The 24,078-nt window shown below is 40.0% G+C and overlaps 1 protein-coding gene across 1 annotated transcript in view; it reads left to right on the forward strand.

The window, feature by feature from the left end:
* The window catches only part of ADAMTS14 (ADAM metallopeptidase with thrombospondin type 1 motif 14), a 109,936-nt gene that overhangs the window by 26,411 nt on the left and 59,447 nt on the right, over positions 1-24,078 (forward strand). Inside the window, exon 4 of the mRNA XM_089508353.1 lies at positions 996-1,192. Coding sequence (XP_089364479.1) covers positions 996-1,192 — 197 coding nt within the window. The remainder of the gene's footprint in view (positions 1-995; positions 1,193-24,078) is intronic.

Genomic DNA, 24,078 nt, shown 5'->3' on the forward strand with positions numbered 1-24,078 from the left:
ACATCCTGTTTAGATTACTGTAACACTGTCTACATTGAGCTGCCTTTGGAAACTGTTTGGAAACTTCAGTAGGCTCAAAATGCTGATGGGGACAGGTTATCCATCATATAACCGCATTGTTGTAATAACTCTGCTGGCTGCTGATCTGTTTGGTCAGAATTCAAAGTGCTGGCTATGACATTTAAAACCCTACATGGCTTGCATCCAGATTATCTGGAAGACTGTCTCCCCTTATGAGCCTGTCTGAGCTTTAAGATCCGTAAGGGAAGGCTTTCTCTTGGTCACACCACCATCACAGGCATGTTTGGTGAGGGCACAGGAGGGACCCTTCTCCATGGCTGCTCCTAGGTTTTTGGACCTCCCTTCTTGGCAGACCTGGTTGCCCCCTTCCTGTCTTCTTTCCCCTGGCATGCAAAGACCTTTTTTATTTGGACGGGAATCTGGTTTTTAATTGGATGCAACAGAGGAAGCTTTTAGTGTGTGATGGGGTATTCTTTCTATTTTATTATGTTTTGCATGTGTTTTTAAAACTGTTTTTAATATGTGTTTTAAAACTTAATTATGCTTTAACTTTTGTATTAATAGTTTCTTAATTGTACTGTGTTTTAAATGGTTGTAAACTGCCTTGTATCCTGTGCTGGGTGGATGGTGAAAAACAATTTAAAAACACACAACTTTTCCAAGTGCTATTCCAAATATACAGTGTCATATATATTATTACACTTGGAGTGTAACTTGTATATTTTGCCTTGCCTGTTTTGTGTGTGTGCTGAACAACATATATAAGTGTTGAGGTGGGAATCATCAGAGCTTCCAGCAGTTATTGGACTGCAACTCTCAATACTCCTCACCATTGATGATGCTGGCATTGATTTGTGGGGCAGCAACATCTGGAGAACCACTTCATTGCCATCTCTTTGTTAGAGACCAGAACCAGTACTAAAACTATGCTGTCGTATGTGCAAAACATGTTAACTTGTTCTTAACTTTTCTAGTTCCAGGCTTTAACTTAGGTCAACTTCCAAACAGTTTGAATGTGATTGAAGACCAGGTTAGTGAAGCAGATCGGAAGAGACGCCATGCCAAGAAAGATGACTACAATATCGAGGTTTTGCTGGCAGTGGATGATTCAGTTGTACGATTCCATGGGAAGGAGCATGTCCAGAATTACGTCCTCACCCTCATGAACATAGTGAGCTCTTGTCTTTTGGTTCTAATGGGTGGGGATGGGGGCAGGAGGTGAGAAATGAGTGAGTGTGACTATCTACTGGTTATGTGTGATGACTTTAACTCGGGTGCTGTGCCTTGATGGGATGGAGGAATTTATTTCTTTATTTAAAACATTTATACCCCACCCTTCCGTCAAAAAAGCTCCCAGAGGGGCCTACAAAATGTTAATTTGGCAATTACCTTCATCAGGCTTACAATTTAAAAAGACATGACACACAAGGGAAAAGAGATGGTGGTGTGGTGTGGGATTAAGTCCACCAGATGCTGGTTACTGTTCTCTTCCTCAGAGGCCAGAAGAATGATAGCTGGTATGGAGGGAGGGCCTTATCACAGCATGATGATGCTGTGCTTGGCTGCTGTTCTCTCCCTCAGAAAGCAGAGTGATGGCAGTTGGTATGGAGGGTGGGTCTTTTATCAGAATATATATAAAACGAATAGGACTATATATGGTGGATCCACTTACAAGGCCCTCCATCTCCTTCTGTTTAGTAGGAAGGTCTGCAAGAAGTTTCTCTTTGCTTGAACCAGGGCTTGTAAAAAAATTATTTTTTATACGACATCTCCCAGTGGCCATCTGGGGGAATCTGAGAGTTATAGTCCCCCAAAAAGCAACTTTCCCAAGTGTTAGCTTAAATGCAAGTAGAACTTTGTGTGTTCAGGTACCCTGACAAAGCAGGATTCCAGTTTGTGTAGCAGTTTCTTAGCATCATAGAAATTGTCCCAGAAATAATAACTAGCAGAAAGAGGTAGAAAGCACATTTGGTTTTCACACAGATGTGGATAAATCCCATTGATGGTTTAGAAATAATTTTTTTTCACAAGCGCACAGAAGCAGTAGTTTGCAAATATTTCATTTCCAAGTGCATACACACACACGCACCAGAGGGAAGGGAAAATGGGGAGGAAAGCACTCACTCTTTGCCCCAGAAAGGTTTTCAGGAGGAGATTGATGTGTCTGGTTACAAACTCCCATAAAACAACACAAACCACTCATAACACATACACACACACACACGCCAGAGAGAAGGGAAAACGGGGAGGAAAGCACTCCTTGAGACAGAAGCTGCTTTCAACCTGGCACAACAAAGCCCAGAAGCAAACTCGCCACAAAGAATCATGGGAAATCTGGCAACAAGTAAAATCCTGTGAGTAAACTGCAAAGAGCTTTCACACTAGAGCAATTGCGCCCCCCCCCCAAAAAAAAAGCAATATTGTGAATGAAACGGAAATGAATTCATGGCATTTCTCCCAAAATGCCTACTCGCTCGTTCATGCCTCTTTCTTGTCAGATTCTGAGCAGATTGCTCACAGTGTCATGTGAAAACCATTCACGCAATTGCGCCTAATACACGGGATCTACATGCGATTTAACCCATTTAAACTTCTAATTTCCCCCGTGTGATAAACTTCATAGTACTGTAAGATGAAAAAATGAGAAGAGCACAGTTGGGTGCATGCATGGCATGCTAGTGCTGGATGTTTCAAGATAAGTGCCAGTGCTGGAAAAGAAAGAAGAGGGAAAAAAGGCAGGAGAAGGGAACATGTGGACCAGCGGTCCAGAGTGGTGAAAGCCATCTGTGAAAGTCTTTTCCTGCCAGATTTCCATGGAAAAAAAATTGGATGATAAAGTAATGTGTTGCTCAGAAATCCCCCCAAAGATTTCTCTAATACTGTATAGTATGGAATTATCAATTCGTTTACTGGGCATGTAGTTTCACCATCTTTCCTTTACCATTTTAACATTACTTTTAATACACAGAACTTTCTCCAAAAGGTCTGGTGTTCCTAAATCACATTTAAATGGGCAATATAATGAAATTTGAAGTGACCAGCTACAGGTCCTTGGCTGCAGTTTTACATGACGTCAGGCAAATTGTTGCTGAGACTTGAGGGAATACTGAAGAAACTTGGAAATGATTTCAAAGGGGTGATTTTTTAAAAAAACTTTTTAGAGTTGAAGTTGTCAGTGTAACTGGTTTTTGCAACAAATTGTGTTAGGATAAAATGTTCTGAATTGAAATTTGCTGGAGAGACTAACATAATAAAACACAAGGATTTACTTGATACACAGTGATCTGCCTTCGTTTGCCTCTCAAACTTGTCTGCAATGCAAATATAAATGTATATACAAATACAAAAGAAATTTTGTGCCCATATAAGTTTGTTCAAAATACAGTGACTTGAAAAATCTGCCCTCAAAATTAATTATTTTCTTTTATCAATTGGTCTAAATGCTAGAGTAGAGTTTTCTCTTCTCCCCGACTCTTTCCCCCTCTTGCACCATTGGTATCATGCATGATGTCATTTTGTGGGGGGCCGCTTGTGTGGGATGGCATGAGAAGCTCAAAATTGTCAGGTTTAATCAAAAGCTTTATTTTCAACTCCATTTCATGGTTTATACTCAGCGGGAAAGCTTTTTCACTTTGTGAATGTTCAGGATGCTGTGGGGGGAACCAAAAGAGGGGCAACTCTCTTTTCAGATGGAAAAAAGACCCATTGGAGAGCTTAATGAGCTAAAAGAAAAGATCAATAAAATGGGAAAACAAGACCTCTTTGGGGGAAAATGCAAAATGAATAGTTTACCAAAGCATTATTTCCTTCACCAGCTTTCAGCAAGGCCTTTTTCTTCCCCTTTTTCTTTGTTCCTGCTTCTAGTTCTGACACTTTCTTTCTGAGGTCTTGTCAAGTCTCCACCACTCAGAGAGCAACACCCACAGTTTAATGGCATCACCCCACTCGTTATCCATAATTTCTGGTGACCTTTTGAGAAGCTTCTTTTTAGGTTGGACTCCCACAGTGCCATGACATCATTGCAGGGCCACAGTACACTTCAAAAGGCATCTGGGCCCAGACAACTACCCAAGCAGCTTTCCTTAGGTTTTGACAAGTCTGTTGTTCTTTTATTTATTAGTGTTACAATACTACCAAAATAAGGCATTCTTTTAAAATGAGGGGAAATAAAATTAAAATGAGGCAGAATAAAATTAAGGGGATATACATTGTGATGTGGGGAGTAAGAGCCCAACTTTGCTTGCACGGGAAATTAATACAGTGGTTCTATAGTTGCTTGGATGAATCATCAATCGGAATGGAGATTGCAGTAAAAAAATCAAAAGAAGGCCAGGACTAGGAAGGGCAGCTATCAAAGAACTATACAGGACCATAAAAAAACAAAGATAAAACACTGAACACTAAAGTAAGGATCATCCAAACCATTGTATTTTTCATCACCATGTACACGGATATGAGAGCTAGACAGTGAAGAAAGCTGAGAAAAAGAAAATCAACTCATTTGAGACGTGGTGCTGGAGAAGAGTGTTAAGGATACTGTAGGCGGCCAGGAAGACAAACAAATGGGTCTTGGAATAGATCAAGCCCGAGCTCTTCCCAGAAGCCAAGATGACCGAATTGAGGCTGTCGTACTTTGGCCACATCATGAAAAGGCATGACTCATTAGGAAAGACAATAATGCTAGGAAAAGTAGAGAGTGGGAGAAAAAGAGGAAGACTGTTCACCAGATGGATTCAGTCAAGGAGGCCATGGCCAGGAGCCTGAATGGGCTATGCAGAGTGGTTGAAGACCTTAGAAACTTCAACTGATACAGATTGTGGCTACCCAGCTCATTCAGCTGAGTAAGTGCAATTCGTTGAAACTAGGTTACATTCTGCTGAGAGAACTGTATTACATCTCGGTTTGTTTTAGCAATTCCAAGCAATATGTGGCCCTCATGGTGGATACCATCAGAAATACTTAATCCACAAGGATTTTTCTGCACATTAAACTCGATACTTGCTTCCATTGTAGTAATTTTGCTGGTATTTCCCAGCTACCACCAGACCAGCTTCCTATAAAGGAAATCAACATTTCATATTTGGAGCTACTTAATATGAGGCTTAGAATCATTAATTAAAGTAATTCTGACAGCTATGCTGTGCTTCCCATGCTGAGTTTGGAGGTAGATGAGCTTTAAGGTCTCAGCGTGCCAGCAGTATCAGAACTTCAGAAGCTGCCTTACACAATGTTAGGTAATTGGCCTTGGAGATGCCAGGCATGGAACCTGGAAACGTCTGTATGCAAAGCATGTGTTTTGCCATTGAGCCAGTAACCTTTACAGAGTATAGTTTATTCTGTGCTACAGCTAAAAAGTTATTTCCTTCTCCCATTCAGTTATGGTTAGGTAAATAAGGTTAAGGGACAGCTGGAAGGAGCCTCATGGGCTATCAGATCCAGCCCCTTGATCAATGCAGCATCTCCAACTAGAGCATCCCCAGCCACTTTTTGAAGATATCTAGAAAAGGAGACTCCACCAACTCTCTAGGCAATTGGTTACATTGCTGAACCACTCTGACTGTCAAGAAGTTCCTTCTAATATTCCATCGAAATCTACCCTCCTGTAACTTAAAATCATTAGACCTGGTCCTATCCTCTGAGACAGCAGTGAACAAACCTGTACCTTCCTCTTTGTGTTAGCCATTGAGGTATTTATTTAAATGTCACCCCCAGTCTTGTTTTTGCCAACCTGAATAAGCCCAGCTTTTTCAACCTCTCGTCATATATTTTGTTTTCTATATCTTTTATCCTCTTCGTTGCCTTTCTCTGAATTGACGCTAATATTTCTGTATTGGCCAGAGCTGAATACAGCACTCCAGATGAGTCCTGACCCATTCAGAGTATAGGGGGACTATTACTCCCTTTGACTCGGAAAGTATATTTCTTTTAATGCAGACTAAGGACTTAATCACACAGAGGAAAATTGGAAGTTTAAACAGGGTTTATCCTGTGAAAAATCATGCAATTCCTATTAAATCACAGTTGAGATTTTCAGGCACAGTGCAATAAAAGAGCCATTATCTTGGGAATAACCAAGCAATGCAAGAAAGCATTTTTGGGATTTTCCTGTGAATGATTTGTTGCTGTTTATTGCCTGGTTATTCACGGGTTAATCGCACTTTAATAGCTTTTCAACATGACGTCGTGTGAAAAGCTTTATCACAATTGTGCAATATTCACGGGATAATGGCCGTTTAATCACAATGTCGTGTGAAAATCTTAATTGCGAATGCAGAGTTTTCACGGGATAATCCCCGTTTATACTTCCTGAAGGACGAAGCCCCTCCCTCCTTAACTGTCATCTTGGCCTCAGAGGGAGCGATCAGGCAGACCCAGCAACATCAGGAACTGCCTGAAGGACGAAGCCCCTCCCTCCTTTAACTGTCACTGTGTATTTTGTATTGTATTCTATTGCAATTTTTACTGTACACCGCTATGATCATTGCGGAATAGTGGTCTATAAATAAAACGTATTATTATTATTATTATTATACTTCCAGTTGTCCCTATGTGATAAAGTCCTAAGATAGCAGTTCTTTGCACTGTTGGGTTATGTTCGATTTATGACCAACAGTGTTCAGTTTATGACCAACAATAATCCCAAGGTCTTTTTCACATGCAGTACTGCAGAGCCAACTATTCCCTATCCTAACCTGTACATTTGATTTTTGTGGCTTACATGTAGAATTTGCATTTGTCAATGGTTGAATTTCATTTTATTACATTCAGCACAGATTTCTAATTTATCAACATCCTTTTGAATTGTCTTCCTATCTTCCAATGTGTTAGCTACCAGTCCCAGTTTTGTATCACCTGCAAATTGGGTAAGGATGCTAAAAATATTGGGGGGGGGGGGGGAATCTAAAAATATTGAAAAAAATGATAAAAAATATTTCAGAGCATTGTCCCCAGGAGAGAACCCTACAATACTCCACTTCAGAACTCCTTCCAGTCTGAAGCACAGCTACTGATGACTATTCTTTGAGTACAGGTTTCCAATCAATTATGGTGTGTCCATCTATTCCATATTTATATCAGTGCTTTGATGAAATCCAGATAAATGACATCCACAGCATGTCCACTATTTACTAAACAAATGATCCAATAAAAAAAAGATATAAATTATTTTCACAGGATTAGTTATTGACAAATCCATGGTGGCTCCTACTAACCACTGTATTGCAAACAGACGCCTGTGTAATTTATTCTAATATTTTTCCTAGTGTTGACTGGCCTGTAGTTTATTATTATTATTATTATTATTATTATTGAAGAGGGGGACAATGTTTGCTCATCTTCAGTCCTCTGACACTCGCCTGTTCTCCAAGATTTCTCAGAAATGATGGCAAATGGTTCTGTGAGTTTGTCAGCAAGTTTCTTCAGTATTCTGGGATGTAATTCCTCTGGTTCTGTAGATTTGAACTAATTTTGGTTAACTAAGGATGAAGCAAACAGCCAATAAAGAGTGGCCTCTGGCCGCTATTGGGCCAGGACCGCAGTGACTGCACGACATGCTTCCAAAGTGGGCTGCCACTGCAGGTCCCAAGTCGTGCTGGCAAGGAGTCTGTTTTAATTGATTCGTTTTTAATCTAGTCCTTTCAGTTAGAGAGCAACCTTGGTGCAGCTTCCAGCTGCTTTGGGGCATGTGTCATGTAAGCCACTTTATTTGGCCTGTGTGTTTCTGAGTAACTGCTTTTCAGTCTTGATTTGCAATCTAGATTCCTTGCCCGGGTCTCTGCTGCTATGTAGACATGGAAGCACAAAGTCCCCTTTTGGGGAAGAACTAAAGCAAAATAGGTACAAGGCTGAGTCTCCGTTATTCAGAATACTTATTTCAGGGTTTTTTTATTTTGGAATATTTGCATATACATAATGAGATACCTTGGAGATGGGATCCAAGTCTAAACATGAAGTTTATGTTTTGTATACATCTTGTATACATAGCATGAAGGTAATTTAATACACAATAATTTTAATAATTTTGTGCATGAAATTAAGTTTGTATACATTGAACCATCAGAAAGCAAATGTGTCACTATCTCAATCACCCATGTGAATAATTTTGGATTTTGAATTATTTCGGATTTCAGAATTCCAAATTAGGAAACCTCAACCTGTTTTGAGCAGTTATACCTTTTCTTTGTGATCTGTTAGTATTTTACCACCCATATAGAGCAATGGCCCCGCTGTTTCCTTGGTCATTCCCTTGCCTCAAATGCATCTGAAACCTCATTTTTGTTGCTCCCTGATTACCTAGGCAGTCTCAGATCATTCTAAGCTTTCGTTTTCCCTATTCTATTCCTGCAAGTTTGGTCTATACTTCTGCACTTTTCCTTGGTGATTCATCCTTCCCTTCATTTGTTATACATACTCTTTTTCTTTTCACTTCCTCTTCAGGTTTACTGTGGAGCCACATTTTTTTCCAGCTATTTCCCAAGTTTCTTCTTCCATGGAATTATTTGTGATGTGTTTTTAGCAGTTCCTTAATTTTTTTTTTTAATTTATGAAATAAATTTCTTCATGAAATGCCAGCCATGGTGGGTGTATTTTTTTCTTGAGCATATATAGCCAGGGGATTCTGCCCAGCATTTGCCTGAGCTTGATAAAATCAACTTTCCTGAAATCCAAGGTTTGTGTTCAACTATGCTCTTCTTTGGCCTTCTCACAATCATGAATTCTAGAATTACATAGTCACTTTCCCTTGAAGTACCAACTGCTTTGATTTAAGTGACCGACTCTGCCCTGTTGGTTAGGATCAAATCCAAGATTGCTGATCTCCTTGTTCCTTTCTTCACCTTTTGAAACAGAAACTTGATTGGGCCCAACTCATATTTTTTTGTGCGCATGTTGAAAATAGTTTTATTTCAATTAACATTTGGTCTGTATTAATGTGGTACTTCTAGATCTTGGAAAAGTTGGTTTCTAAGTTACTGGTCATGCTGGCAGCATGATTCTGGGAGCTGTGTTCCCAATATTAACTTGTAAAGTGCTCTGCTTAACATCTGAAAAACTGTAGTAAATTGGTCTGTGATACATTTTTTTTATTACCTTTGTCCCTTGTGTTCTTGATCATTAGTATTTTTAGTTGTATGTTGGAATGAGTGGTATGCCTTGACCTGTTTTTAAGAGAGAAATTGAAAACTCATGAAGTGCTTTTGGTACTTCAGATTGTACAAAATGTTAAGTGTTATATGTGAAGAAACAAGCCACTGCACGAAGGCAGCTGCCATGGGGAATGAAAGATGAGAGGATGCTGGAGGTTAGCTTTAGTCAAAGGTAGCTTGTTCTGTCTTTCTTTCTCAGACAGGAAATATGTTAGTGGAATGCACACTTGAACATAATGCCTGGTGCTTTTGGTCGGGGGTGGATGACCCAGGAGGAACAAGATGGTGTTTGGAGTTCATTGGGAAGGCATACACCAGGGATCCTTGCCAGCAGCTATAAATCACAACCTGACCAAGACCACACAAATGAACACTAATCCTATTAGTTCAAGGCAAGACTGAAGAGGAGAGGCTCAGTTAGGCTATTGTCATATTGCAAGAAGAAAAGATTTGATGAACTGTTAGCATGGGTGAGCTGAGACCCCAGCATGAATAAAAAGAGGACTGGGAGTGCAGGGTATTGCTTGAAGAAGAACAAAGTTTGGGGGGGGGATGGAGTTTTCTTTTAAACTAGCAATTTTCAGTGCTTAAAGACACAGCTAAAATGCAGAGAATATTTTAATTAATTCAAGGATTTCCTGTATTGCCCTTCAACACCAGTTTTCACAATGGTTTAGGAATAACATGTACCACTGAACATCAGAAAGAGCATTTATATGGTCAGATTTAAAAGTTGTTGGAAAGAAGAGCAACATACTGCTTTGCACAGAGAACCTCCCCACATAAAAGGGGCACTCCTTCTCAAACCATGACTCTCCTTGTGATGATGATAGTGTTAACAGAGGCACGGTTAGTGCATTCCGCCTCCTCACATGTTCATTTGGCATACCAGTAGGTTCAGAATGCTTAAATGGGGCAATGTTAGACTGTACCTTTGTGGATTGCAACATATGAATACCCACTGTATCTGTTGTATATCTTTTTAACAACATGACATTCCCAAGCACAACTAGTTCCCTGGGCAAGGGAATACCTAGTGCATTCAATTGGACAGAGGTTTTTTTGTATTTCTCTTCTGACTCTTTCTTGTGTGAATGCTCTCTGATAATATCTGAAAGAGAGATATGGTTGATATGAGTATTCTTGGAAGTTTATGATTGTTGAGATTTTTGCCTCGTCCTACCACATTTGAAGAATAAAAGAAAAGGGTAGTGTTGATTTAATGCTTGATAATATGTGTGGAGATGAGAGAGTATCTTGTTTTCTGGCCAAAGGCATTAACATACACGTTGTTACTGAACACTGGCTGTGGCATACAAGAGCACTGCTGTATTCAAACACATGCTTAGCATTTCCCTCATGCTTTGAGAATTATGTTGATTTTGCATACTTTAAGTGCAAATGTGCTTTTTAAACATAAAAACCTTCTTGTAGGAGACTGCTTTGAATGAAATTTGAACTGGCTTTTCCCGATTTTTATGTTGTGACTTTTTAGAAAGAATTGAGCATGGCACATGTACAGTGGGGCCTTGGTTGCTGGGGTTTGATTCCAAGACCCCCTGTGGATACCAAAATCTGTGGATTTTGTAATTCAAGGTTTGCTTATTGGAATTTATATTTTTAAAAAATGTTTTCAAGTTGTGGATGGCTGAATCCCTGGATAAAAAAAATCCATGGATATGAAGGGCTGACTGTATTTGGAAGAAATAATGTACAGTAAATTAATTGTGTTGTCAATTTGGAAACCAGAAGACCCCTGAATTTCAATAGTATTGTCAACTAAAGGATGAAGTGTGTTTTTACTCATGAGCTCTTTCTGTGGAAGTGAAGTCTCTGTTTAAGACAGAGTTAAGGCTGAATATTCAAAATCAAGTTCTGTGTTTTTTTCTCTCTCTAGTCTCTTCCAAATTCCTGGAGTTTTATGGCCAGTGATATATATATATATATTTAGTCCATTAGTATGAGCCCCTATATGGGATACACAGACACACAGACACACACACACACGTATTTATTTGTGACTAGATGGTGGGAGGTTTGAAAAACTACTGCAATAAATTGGGGGGGGGGGGATTACATTTGGCCCTCTGTTTTCATGGGGATCCGTTCTTGACCCCCCACAAAAATGGAGACTTGCCTATATTCACCCCATAGGCTTGAATGGGATGTGTGCCTGTGTGAAATTAACAGAGGTTGCCCCTCCGTGAATACTCAAGACCGCAGATCTCAAGTCCACGAGAACGGAGGGGCGACTGTACATACTAGTTTTAAGCTCACATCACCTCTTTTTCCAAAATGTTGAAAAGTCAAAAAGCTTCCCCACTGATTCTCTCTACATGGGGGGTATGGAGTGTGGAGAAGGGAATTACTTCAGGCAGTATGGTCTGTGAACCTGCAAATTTCTTTTTCTGAGGGGAGGAGGGTCCAATAATTCCTGCCATTGTAATCTGATTGAGAGGAGAAAATCCTTCCTGTCACATTCTTGCAGTGAGACAGGTTGAAAACTGTTGCCAGCTTTCATTTGACCATGATGTCAAATGATTATCTATGCAGGCTGTAATATTGGCTTTTGTGATATCTAAGGTCCAATCTAGGAACAAATGGGAAAATGTTACATCCAAGTTTTTACACTTTATTACAGGCTTGCTGTTTATTAGATACTGACTTTAGTTAGTATTCTGTGTGTTATTTAAAAACAATGAGGCGCTTTTAAAAATAATTAGCTTTATGACAAACATACTTAAAGATTCCTTAAGGAAGTTTCTGTGCTCCACTGTTATTATTAACATTCTGTACCTAATTAATTGGTGTAGCTTTGCTAGGAATTGAAATGAATTTCATTGGGTTCAACTGCCTTGGTGAAAGTAGTATTTCCCCATTTCACAAAATTCACAGTGAGAAGTGTTTCCCCCCCTGAGAATTTCTACTTGTGTAAGGCTTATGAGGGGGTTGCTGAAAGGTTCTTGGCCTGGTCAAGTAGGGAATGACCTAGCACCATGAAACTTACATACTATTCCACATATTCACCCTGAAGTTTGGCCCACTTGCCACATGGTTTCTCGGGTTTCTTTAACCGTTCCAAAAAATAAATGCTGATCTCCTTTTCCGCTTCTGGATGAAGGGGAAAGTTCTGAGATACTTTCACATATCCAGTTAGCAACTCAGATTCTTCCTGGGGGACTTCCTCCCCTTCTCATATTTGCATTGTCACTCCATTACAAAATAGGACAATCTATACATCGAGCATTTTTGTATTTAAACAGGCTTGCTATAATGTGGCTCCCTCTCTACATAGATAGCAAGCTCAGTCTGTCATGTTGATAGCATATTGCTTTGGGTCATGCAAAGGAACAGCATGCAAATTGTAATATGCATGTGCCCTGTTTCTTTGTCTTGGTTCTCATTCTATAAAATATTTGTATTTTCACCTTAATGCCTCTATTTCTAGTTTTACATTTCTTTTCACCATTGTTGCCATTGTATTCCAAATTTTTTATGCAACAGGACACATGATGTATGGGTTGGTAGCCATGCTGAAAGATTAAAAAATATCCATAAGGATTGGTTTGCTTCTGTAGCTTTGCATGCTATACCTGTATTAGCTAATATAGCTAATATTGTCTGCAAAACATTTGTTCTTAAAATACTGAAAGAGTTTTAATCTGTAGCAAAAAGAACAACAAACATGGCTACCTCTTGAAAACAGAATTGATATGTGTGTGTGTGTGTGCATGTGTTTAACCTTTTTTATATTACATGAGTCATTTTGTTTACTTCTCCAAAGTTGTAATTACTCTCATATTTATCTCATCTATTTGACTGAGCATTAAGAGAGCAATGAAAGTGGAATACTTGAATATGATCTGAAAGATAAAAGTCCAGTGACATGAATGGACTGAAGGGTGAATGGACTAATTCTCCCTGGAAGATGCAGAGAAAGAATTTGAAGCCACACAACAACAAATATGAGATACTATTGGACTCAAGTTTTGTTTGTTGATCAGATGTGTATTTGTTCTTTACACGTCTCAGCCCAACATTCTTGAAAAGAGACTTCTTACATATAAAATGCTCTTTCTTCAAAACTGGACATACACTTCCAGGGATATATATGTCTAGTTTTGTAATAATGAGTATCACATTGGAATTACCTAAACAAAGTGTTCCGTTCTGTTTCATTGACCAATGGCTAGTGGAGATAGGTAGGTAATTACCAGTTATAGTTTTGATGCCAAGCTTTGGTATAGTGTTGAAGCTGTTGCCTTCTCTTTGTCTGTTAGAGAGAGAAGCCACAGAAGGGAACAAGACACAACACTTGTAAAACTTTATTGTTATTTTTAAAGGCACAGTAGGCAACAAAAGTGGTCCCCAAAACATTCTGGGGTATTTTCTTCATACTACTGCTATGACTGGTGAAATTGCAGCAATTTAGGAACCAAATTAGTTTGAGCTATACCATTTTTGCCCAATATTAGTGGAACTTGGGTAGCAGCAGACAGCTGAATCTAGAATTGGGTTAAGAGAGAGCTAGTTTAGGTAAAATAAGAAGCTCCTGGAATAACACATTCCATATTATGTTAAAATGCAACTTAATCCCAAAGCTAGTGATATTTTCCAGACAGGGAACACTCTGCGTGATGTGCGACACAAGACCTCATTTGGCAAGGAAGAGATATTGGCTCCTACAGTGGAGATGGAATAGCTGCTGCCAAAGGATGAAGAAAGGGGGGGGGGGGCACTGTATGGAGGTTTTGTATTTTATGCTGAAGCGGTGCAAATGTAAGGAAAATAAATTGACATTTTGTATATGGGTTGTGATGTACATTTTTTTTGAGAGGGTGTTCTTAGTTTTTAAATGGTTCGTAGTTTATAGCAGGGGTGGTCAAATATGGCTCTCCAGATGTCAGTGGACTACAACATTTACTGTTCCTAGCTATCATACCAAGACGTTACTTGGAATCCAGCAAATTTCTGGCCCTGTTTGCATGGACCAGAATACTCCGAGGGCAACCTAGAGTTTTCTGGCCCCAGAGGTGCCCCAACTTCTCTCTGTTACCTGGGGCCCTCTGTTCTGATGCTGGGGGGCTGTGCACATGTTATCTGCTGCTGGCACTGCTGGTAAAACTCACTCGCTTATGAAGTTAGAATGAGACACTCAGCATTGGCTACATGGCTGGGCACCTTGTTCTGACCTCAGAGTGAGTTACTTTTGGCAGTGGCGAGAGTAGTGGAATGAAGGTCCACAGATCTTGTTATACAGCTTTAAGAAGATATATCACAGCTTTGGCACTGAATGGACTGGATGTCATGCTGACTATTTGTACCAGATTCAGGGTTTGGTTTCTGCCTTGTCTGGACTCCCCACCAAGAGGTTAGAGGGAAGCTGCTTTATTTGGCCTGTGCAGGGCTCTTGTTGGAAGACACAGCAACTTCTACTCTTGTTCTTACTGCTCTCTTGTCCAATAGGGATAAAATGGCTCAGAGGGATTAGTCTCTTTGTCTTCTTCTCCTGCTTGTTTTTGATTCCTCTGTCAGCCACCTATCCTAAAAACATTGAGGGCAGACAACATGGTCTGATTCAGTGTTAATTAATTGGCTTCCCTCTGTTGTAAAGAAAAGAAACCAATCCAGACTGAACCCTCCACTTCATATTTGACGGAATACATGCCGCAACAAGTCTCCTTCCCATTTCTTTCTCGCTTAAATTAGTCTAGGAAGAATCAGGCTGTTTCTCTCCAAGAATGTATTTCTTTAATAATTGTTCCACCTGTTGAGGATTCTATACTTATTTTTCTACCTGTGTTTTTGGTTTTTTAAACTCATCATCCAAAGATGTTGCAGGAGGAGAGACTCTAGCAGGCCTTTCACTCCAATAACAATCTCTCAACACTCATGCTGTGTAACACATCTGGATGTCCGCAGTTGCTCTCCCTGCTTTATTGAGTATATACTGTCCCTCTCCTGCCTGCTCCTCTCTCCTAATAAAAATAAGAGGGAGAAAAGAGGAGAAGAAGATGGAGAGGAGGACAGGAAAAATGTGTGTGCGAGCTTGGAGGGGACAGTTGAGAAGAGCTAAACAGGAAATTAAGCAGTGCATCCTATGCACTAGACTCTCTGCTACAGTCTTCAGGTCTCTAGTAATCACAAATGGCTTCATTTCTGGACAATACTGACAGCCAGATAGCTTTTCCTGGTAGCAAGGAACCCCAGTTTTCCCCAGCAAATAAATAACAAGAGAGTACACTTAATCCAGCAGCAGAGAATTATGTACCACAGTCAAGAGACTCCAGACAACCTCAAGAAAAACTGGTAATACTATTTTATATAGAAGAGTGGCAGAATCTTAGCAGGATTGAATGGTTGTTTACTGGTCACTTTTAGGATATCCACATGACAAAGAGGCCAAGACTTCTGTACCTGCAGGTGTAAAGCAGGTGTAGCTTGTTACACCACTATGCTAACTGGATGTTGTATTTATCTTGGGCTTGGGCCCAGGGTACTTGGAGGACCGCCTCTCCCCATACAATCCGCCCCGCACTCTCAGGTCGGGTGAAAGACATCTTTTAAGAGTTCCAGACGCTCGATATGTATCAGCTCAGAGGGCTTTCTCTATTTCAGCCCCTCAGCTCTGGAACTCCCTCCCCAATGAGCTCCGTACTTCCACCTCCCTCGATGCTTTCAAGAAGAACTTGAAGACTTTTTTGTTCCGCCAGGCTTTCCCCCCGTGAGCCTTGTGGTCATTCTCTTCCCCGTGGCAATGTTTTTGTGTATTCCATTCTACACAGCCACTTGTATAGGGTGTTGTTAGTTTTTTACTGTTCTTAATTACTGTATTAACTTTGTATTATTTCATGCTAATGTTTCAATTGTCTTACTCTTTGATGTACACCGCTGTGATCGCTGGAATAGCGGTATAGAAATAAAATTTTATTATTATTATTATTATTATTATCTTCCACCTTCTAGGACAGGAATAATGCTTTTTTACTCAGTCTGTTAGTGGAATCTATTAATAATTTTATCTTGTTCTATCAACTCCTTACCTTTATGTGTAGGTTATTATTTATTTGTTCATAAAGCATGTCAATGCATATTTTACTTATTATTAAAATAAATTATATTATTTATCAATATAGAAACATGAATCAATACTTAATAAATACTTAGCATGTTCAAATTATTGTGTCTTTCCATCTGAAAAAGAATATGCCCAAGGAGGCTGTATCAATGCTTTTTGGGTCTGTTTATAGATCTGTATGTAGCATATTCATCAGATGGATTCTTAATATTAAAAATGAAATGCTTTTCTCTTTCTTTGAGCTTGATCTGTTAATTCGAAGGATTTGTGCTGAGTAGAATCATTATGCAGACTTTTCTCAGCTTACTCTAAGTATAGATTAAAGTTTCATTGCCTTTGGAATACTTTCCCTCCTATCTTTTCATGACCTCCACTTTACCTCATTAGTAAATGTAGCCTAACATTTGCCCTTATCTTGGAGCAATGTTTTGAACAGGTGAAACAGCATATGAACCTTCTGTAATGCTGTCACAAGATTTAAATCTCTGTCTGTGCATAGATGTAATTCTCTCTGGTTTTACTACTCTGAGTGATACTGTCATTTCCTTTAACATAGCAAATTACAGGCCCTGTGACCCTGTGTAAGCAGCAACTTGATGGAAATGGCTGGGAATTCCAGACAGGCCTTTTAAAAGTCTAATTATCAAAGGCCGAGAATACCCCAGACTAGACTAAATTCCACCTAGAGTAAATGTTAGCAATATCTTATCTTTCCTTTAAAAATGTACCCCAAATCCTATGCCATTGTGTAATAAAGAAGCAACAGGAATATAACATACATTATAGGCATTCACTAGCATTTTACTGGTTGCATTATGTCCCCAAAGCCATCATATTCTCCCAAATTCTAATCAGACTTGAGATGAAGACCTCAAAATTATTTTTCTTCCATTTGAAAAATGGTAGAGAGAAGGGCTGAGGTGGGCTTCAGCCTAGATTTTTCTCTCACCTACAAGTTACACTATACCAGGCAATCAGTGGCTACTGGTTATGATGGCTATACATATATTGTTTTCAGTATTAAACATGGTTCATCTTTCTGAATATAATTTGCTGGCAAACATGTGTGGGAGGGAGCTGTGCTGTTCATGGCCACTGTAGTCCAAGCCAACGGGACATTCCTTGGATTCTCAGTTTTCTGTATGTAGGATTTTTATTTTCATGGGGACGATTCAATCACTTGAGCACCTGCCTGAAGTAATGTAGACTAGACACAAGTTTATACCACAGTGAAAACTAGGCCTGAGAAAAAGCTCGCATGGTATTAAATTCTAAAAGAGGGAGCATGGTGATAAATATATGCAGGTGGAGACTGGAGTTGAAAAAAGAACTAGAATTTTATCACACCAGATTGCTATCCTGCCACAATCATGCTAGCTTGAGAATGGAAGAGTACCAGTTTGGTATAATTTCTTGCTTTTAATGCTTTTCCCCACAGTGGTGATTTTGCGATTCATGGTTGTATGATCTGTTTTCTGCACTGCCAAATGCCACTTTCCAGGAGGAAGGGTAGGAATGAGTGCTCAGGGCTCCCAGAGTTGGTTGCTTTGCGTAGGTACACACAGCAGCCAGCTTCAGAAAGATGTCAGCTGCTGCAAACATTGCTCTGTCCCCCTCCCAAAGTGCAGGGCTGTTGGGTGCACATTCACACAGTAGCCCCGCACAATCATGGCTAACCACTTCCCAAAGCTGACTGCTGTGTGAATGTGCATACAGCAGCTGGCTTTGGGAAGGCATTAGCAGCTGTAATCACTGCAAGGGGAGGAGAGGAGCAGAATTACACCATGTGTTTGCCTGGGAAGTGGAACTGCAGTGGAAGGGACCTATTGCACAAAGGCAGTAATGGAATAGCAGTGAGATTGAAAGCCTGTTGATGGGTTTTGCCCATCAGTGAAGAGGTGCACTACAGTAACAAATGGAATGCAAGGCAGCAGCAAGATGGACAGAATATTTTGTAATAAGTACTGGCCAAAGACACTCTTATCCTGTTAAAATTCTGCTTTTTTAGCCAGTGTGATAAAGTATTTGGAGTGCTTTGCCCTCATTTCTTCTCCACCCATTAACTTGATCAGACCTGTAGCTAGTTATATTATAATCATGAAGAACACATGTTACTTGAATCGCTTTCTGGGTTTGCTTGTTGGGATGTCATATAGTTGGTTTCCAAAAGTAGTAAACTATATTGGAAGCTTATTTTCTTTGGTGGAACTAGCTTGTAACCAGTGAAACATTCCATTGTGTTTTCTTATTCTTGTGACACATTAACACTGGGTGGTAAGCTTCTTTATAAATTTATAAATCTAATTGACAATGCAAAATAGCTTACTAGGGAAACAGAACTGCTGATTTAGATCCCCAAGGGGTGATTTCTTCAGGACATTTATCAATCAAGGCTTAGTGAGCTGGATATTCTTCCACGCTCATTGAGGGCCACTTCAAGGCCAATGGATAAGTCCACAGTTTTTGTAGAGTTAATAATGGGTGCATCTACACTGTAGAAATAATGCAGTTTGACACCATTTTAACTGCCATAGCTCCACCCTACAGAAACCTGGGATTTGAAGTTTTGCGATGCACCAGAACTTTGGCAGGATTCCATGGGATGGAGCTACAGCACTCAAAGTTGTATCAAACTGTGCCTAAGAGTCTCCTTGAGATCTCTTAGAAATGGCTTTAATTCAAGGTTTCGGATACATAGATTTGGCACATCTGACACCTGCAAACCAGATGAGGACTTTTGCATTAGTCACAGACCCATTAATCGAATTGCTTCTTAGGTCCACTGGGAATTGTAGTTTTGTGAGATATCTAGCCTCCTCTGTAAGAGAACTCTGGTAGCACAATAAACTACAATTCCCACCATTCCCTAGCACTGAGCCAAGGTGGTTAAAGCAGTCTCAAACTGGACTTTTTCTGCAGTGTGTTTGGGACTTTAGAGGCCCATTGCATGTTCCTATCCCCCTTACCACTTTTTTTGTGCTTGCATCCTGCTCTCAATTCTTTATCAGTTTCACTGGTTATTTGCATTTTACATTTTCACATACAATGGCTTTCATGGTTCTCAAAACTTGGATACAAATTTGAATTAAAATGACATTTCCATGCTTTTGAGAAAGCCCATTTAGGTTACCAGGATTTTAAAAGAGTTGGATGCACAAGTTGCCTCAGATGCCTGAGAGTGATGTGTCTGCACCATCTGTTTCCAGGGAGTCTGCCCCTTTTAAAGAACAGGAGCAGGTCTTAGGTGCAGATGTTGATTTGCTAATCTGCACTATGGAGATTATCACACAGAGGAGCACAGCATCCTTATCTCGTCATTAAATTGTGTTATCCATGCAATTGGGGGGAAGATTATCACCTGCGTGCTTATCCCATTCTTATCCTGTCTGTAAACAGTAATGAATGTGTCATTTGGTATTAATGAGAGTTAATACAGAGATATTACTCCTCCCCTCCCAGAGATGAAAATATCCCCTGGCCTGCATAGGAACAAGTGTATATCTCTTTGTTGCCAGCAGTCCCAGTTCTGCTCTTCTACTTAGAGCAAGCTTCTTGACCATGAGCCAGGACACTTTGCTCTGCATGTAACCCTGTCTTTCCCATTAACTGGAGAGAAAAAAAAGAAGGGCATAACATCTCCTACAGAGGGCTGGTAGCCAAATAGTGCTTCTGCCCACCCTTTGAATGCCAGGTTGAATTCAAATCATATTCATGTCCAGCAAGCACTTAATCCCTTTGGAGGTATGGAGAGATGGGGAAAGGAATTTATTTAACACGGTGGAGTGAAGCAAAGTGCTGCTACTGCTTGGAAGCCAGTTTCTGTTTGCTTCAAGCTTGAAAGTACATAGTTCTACCCTCTCTTATATTTCAGTTCATTCTCTTCCTCTTTCCTTCACTCTAGCCAACTTATTTGAAATGTTAAAAGTGAGCTGCCAAAGGATTTTTGAAGGCACTTCAGGTCAGGTCTATCGCATTCAGATAGGAACTGGCCATGCTCAGTCCTAGTAAAAATCTGGCATTGCCATTGCCTTTCTGTTGTTCCTCTCAACAAAGAGATTTATTTGTACCTCAAAGCCAAGGCGATAGTTCATTGGGTTTTTCTGTTGCGTGTTGTTATTATTTGTAACCAGACTGATTACATTATAATTCTTACCATCTTTTTCTAAATGAGCATATGATAAGCAGCTGGAGTCTTAGCTGTCAGTGTCGACAAGACACTGTAGGGTATGTATTGTAGGTTTCACAGCTGTCAGTTATCTGTATGCTGCCATTGAGTACATCTGCTAATTTCTAGTTGCTCAAGAATGGGCGGATTATATGAGCTTTGGCATTATCAGTTACTTGTTTGGCAAAAGAAAAAGAAGCTCTGGATTCATCTCCACATCCCAAACAAGTGATTGGTGCTGCTCACTTCTGACTTTATGCTGCACATACAGTTCCCAGTCCAGTTGTGGAAGATATGCAGCATTGGGTATTATGCATGTAGATCCTCCTTGAACACGTCTTTCCCAGTTCAGTAAGACAAGAATGTGTGCAAGTCTTCTTTTTCATGTACGTAATCTTTTCTGATCTGTGTATTAACATATAAGCTGCTTTGAATTCCAACTTGGGGAAAAAGCAGGATCATCATCATCACCACCACCACCACCACCATCATCGGAGGGGTAATTTTATATAGCACTGACTGTGTCCTCTGTGCTATACATGAGAATGGCCAAAGGTGCACAGGAAGTAGAGCCCTTGGTAAATACTCCTATGCTTTGGAAAACCATTCCCCTAGAGGTGTACTACTAGAGTATTATTTTTATTTGTAGATTTGTTGTATCAGAGGGGAAACATGTACCCCGCCAGATGTTGTTGGATTGCCATTTCCACCAGCTCTTGGCTATGCTGGCTGGAGCTATTTAGAGCTGGCAGTACAACAACATCTGGAGGGCAACACGTTTCCCATCCTTGATGTATATTGACAAGGACTCCAGAGCTGTGGAAAACTAGTTCTGGTTCTTGGTTTATACTCAACTTTCAACCACATATTTGTTGTCTTCACATTTTTGAAATGTTCACAGTTTGGAAATTTATTATATGAGTGTAAAAGGAAAATATTACTGCCTTGGACATGTGGAAAATATTTAAATTAGCTTATTTACTTGCCAGTGATTAGGCTTCCCTTCTCTCCCAAGAAGCGAAATCCATTCCTAACAGCTCTTTGCCTCACTTGCGCAGTATACTGCTCCAGTGGGCAGATGATTGCTTTTCTCTTTCACCCTATGGTAAATAATGGTGATTCTGGTAGGCTTGGGCTAAAAAGAACAAGTTTCTGGGCAAATTTGTTGGGAGGAAAATGACCTCCCTCTGTCTCATTCCCTCCACCACACATACAAGAGAGAGATGAACACTAATCAGAGATTGAATCCAGTGGTGGCTGCAATGAGAATAGACTCATCAAAATGAATGGGATTTATGTAAATAGGGATGATCAAATCCCAGTTATTTCAATGTACGTACTCTAGGTGTAACTAACATTGAATTTAGTCACAGGTTCTCCGTTAGATTCTACTTTGGGTAGGGGATCCCCTTGAAATGAATAATAGCCATCCAGTTTATCTAAAAGGTGCAAATGTATTTGGATATGAAAATTTTCCTTTCGCTGGATGGATTCCACCCACTCCTTGGCCTTTGCATCTGTTAAATTCTTGTACAATGTTATGTAGCTGATGAACTCACCATGGAAAGCTCAGCTCCTTTTGGTGATATCATCAGTTAGTCTGGTATCCTTATTTGTTCATTTTATTTACTCAAGAGAATTCTGTTTTTTTTTTTTTTTTTTTTTGTAAAGGAGGATCTTCCTTCTGTTTCTGGCAAAGTAGGGAAGGTGAGGGGTGAAATAGGAAATGAATGTTTTTGCTTCAGTTTTAATAACGTATCTTTGTAGCCAATGAAGATGCTTCTAAAGTATTTAGAAAGGACTATGTATGAGAGAGATAGAGGTGCAAGGTAAGAAATAGTTAATCAGCTGCTGCACCTTTAGATTTTTCTATTTCAGGTATCAGTCATTCGGACGTCATTTGAATAGTCATTTATTTGATTATCATGAGAGTGTGATTTAATTCTCTTTGGGAGGCCACTTTACAGTCCTTGGGTGAGAGGCAAGGATTACAAGAACATAAATTGGTGCTCATCTGGGAAATGTGCACCAGGTTCTTCCTGTATCCCTCAAGATTCTGGTTACCATGTCACCTCATGCTCTGATCTGTTAGTGCTGCTCCTGAATGCAGTGCTCCTGAATGGAGTGCTTGTCAATGATTATTATCCATGACTTGTGGATGAAGGGGCTGACCTGGTGTGTATTATTGTGATCTGAATAGATGAGCTCAGTTGAGTTGGTTGTCTCTCCCAGCTTTGTCTATTCTACCCAGATATATGGTGCAGCACCAACCGAGACTGGAGGCTGGGGGGGAGGGCTGGGGAGGAGTAGCAGTTATCCATAAGAATTCCATATTCCTCATAAAGAACCCATCTACTTGGGCCCCACTTTTGAGGTCTTGTGCTTTGTGTTGCACCAAAGAGACAGAACAGAGATACTGCTGGTATAACTCTGACCCTGCTGCCCAACAATTTTCCTGCTGTCTGAAGATGTTTTGGAAATTGTACTGGAAATCCCAGGAATGTAACTTGGGGGGAGTTTAACAACCATACTTTGGCTCAAGATTTCATGGCTGCCATGGTAAGCACAGATGTCTTAGTACAACACATGAAGCAGGATCTGCCCTTGATATGGTTTTTGCTTTGAAGAAGGTGGAGAATGATCTGGTTTTAGGGGTATTTTCAAGATCCCCTTGCCATGGTCAAATAATTTCCTCATGAAATTTGATTTGTTGATAGCAGATGCTCCTTGCAGGTAACATATCCTCCCTGCAAAGTTGAGGGACCTATTAAAATGGACTTACAAAATCCAAAAGGATTCTTAAAGGCTCTGGGGGATTTTCTGGCTGACATAACTGGAGATTCTATCAAAGCCTTGATCTCACTGTGGAATAGCCATTGATACAATCACTCCTTAGTGCAACTTTGCTACAGAGTGTGTAGCTGGTGTGTAGCTTGAGAATACGTCCTTGTCACTGGAGGCTAAAGTTGATTCTGCAACTTGGTGTGATGGCACTCGCTTGAACTGGTGTCCCAGCTGTGGCGTTTCTGGGCTAGAGAAAACCAAGTGGCAATAGTTCATGCACTGGTAACATCCCAGATAGACTACTTTAATGCATTCTACCTGGACTGCCTTTGAAGATGATTTGGAAGCTACAGCAAGTGCAAAATGTAGTGGCTCAATTGCTGACTGGAATACTATAGACAGAGACATCATGCTATGTCAGTTCTAAAAGAATTATACCGGTGGCCAGTACAGTTCCTTTCTGAATTCAGGATGCTTACTGTGATGATACTGAAAGTCCTAAATGATTTGGGACCTCAGTACTTCAGAAGTTCCTTCTCCCTGTATGGACAATGCACTATGTAAGAATATGGGAGAGAGCTTCCTCAGCTTTTGGCCTTCGGGTGTTATGCACAGGATTTTAAAACTATTTAAATTGTTTAAATCTCTTTTAGTCTATTTGATTTGATTTGTTTTAAATAATATTAACTTGTTAGTATTGATTTTACTTGTATGCCACCTGAGATATTTTGGTATAAGGTGGCTTAAGTATTTTAATAACAACCAACCAACCAACCAACCAACCAACTCGTTTAAAAATAACTATTTTCATGTGAATTTTAAAACAGGCACCCATGCTGTGAAGTTATATGAACTCTCTCTCTCTCTCTCTGTGTGTGTGTGTGCGC

This window comes from Sceloporus occidentalis, unplaced genomic scaffold, assembly GCF_023333645.1.
Source record: "Sceloporus occidentalis isolate IW3139 unplaced genomic scaffold, rSceOcc1.0.p SCAF_2, whole genome shotgun sequence".
Lineage (NCBI taxonomy): Eukaryota > Metazoa > Chordata > Lepidosauria > Squamata > Phrynosomatidae > Sceloporus > Sceloporus occidentalis.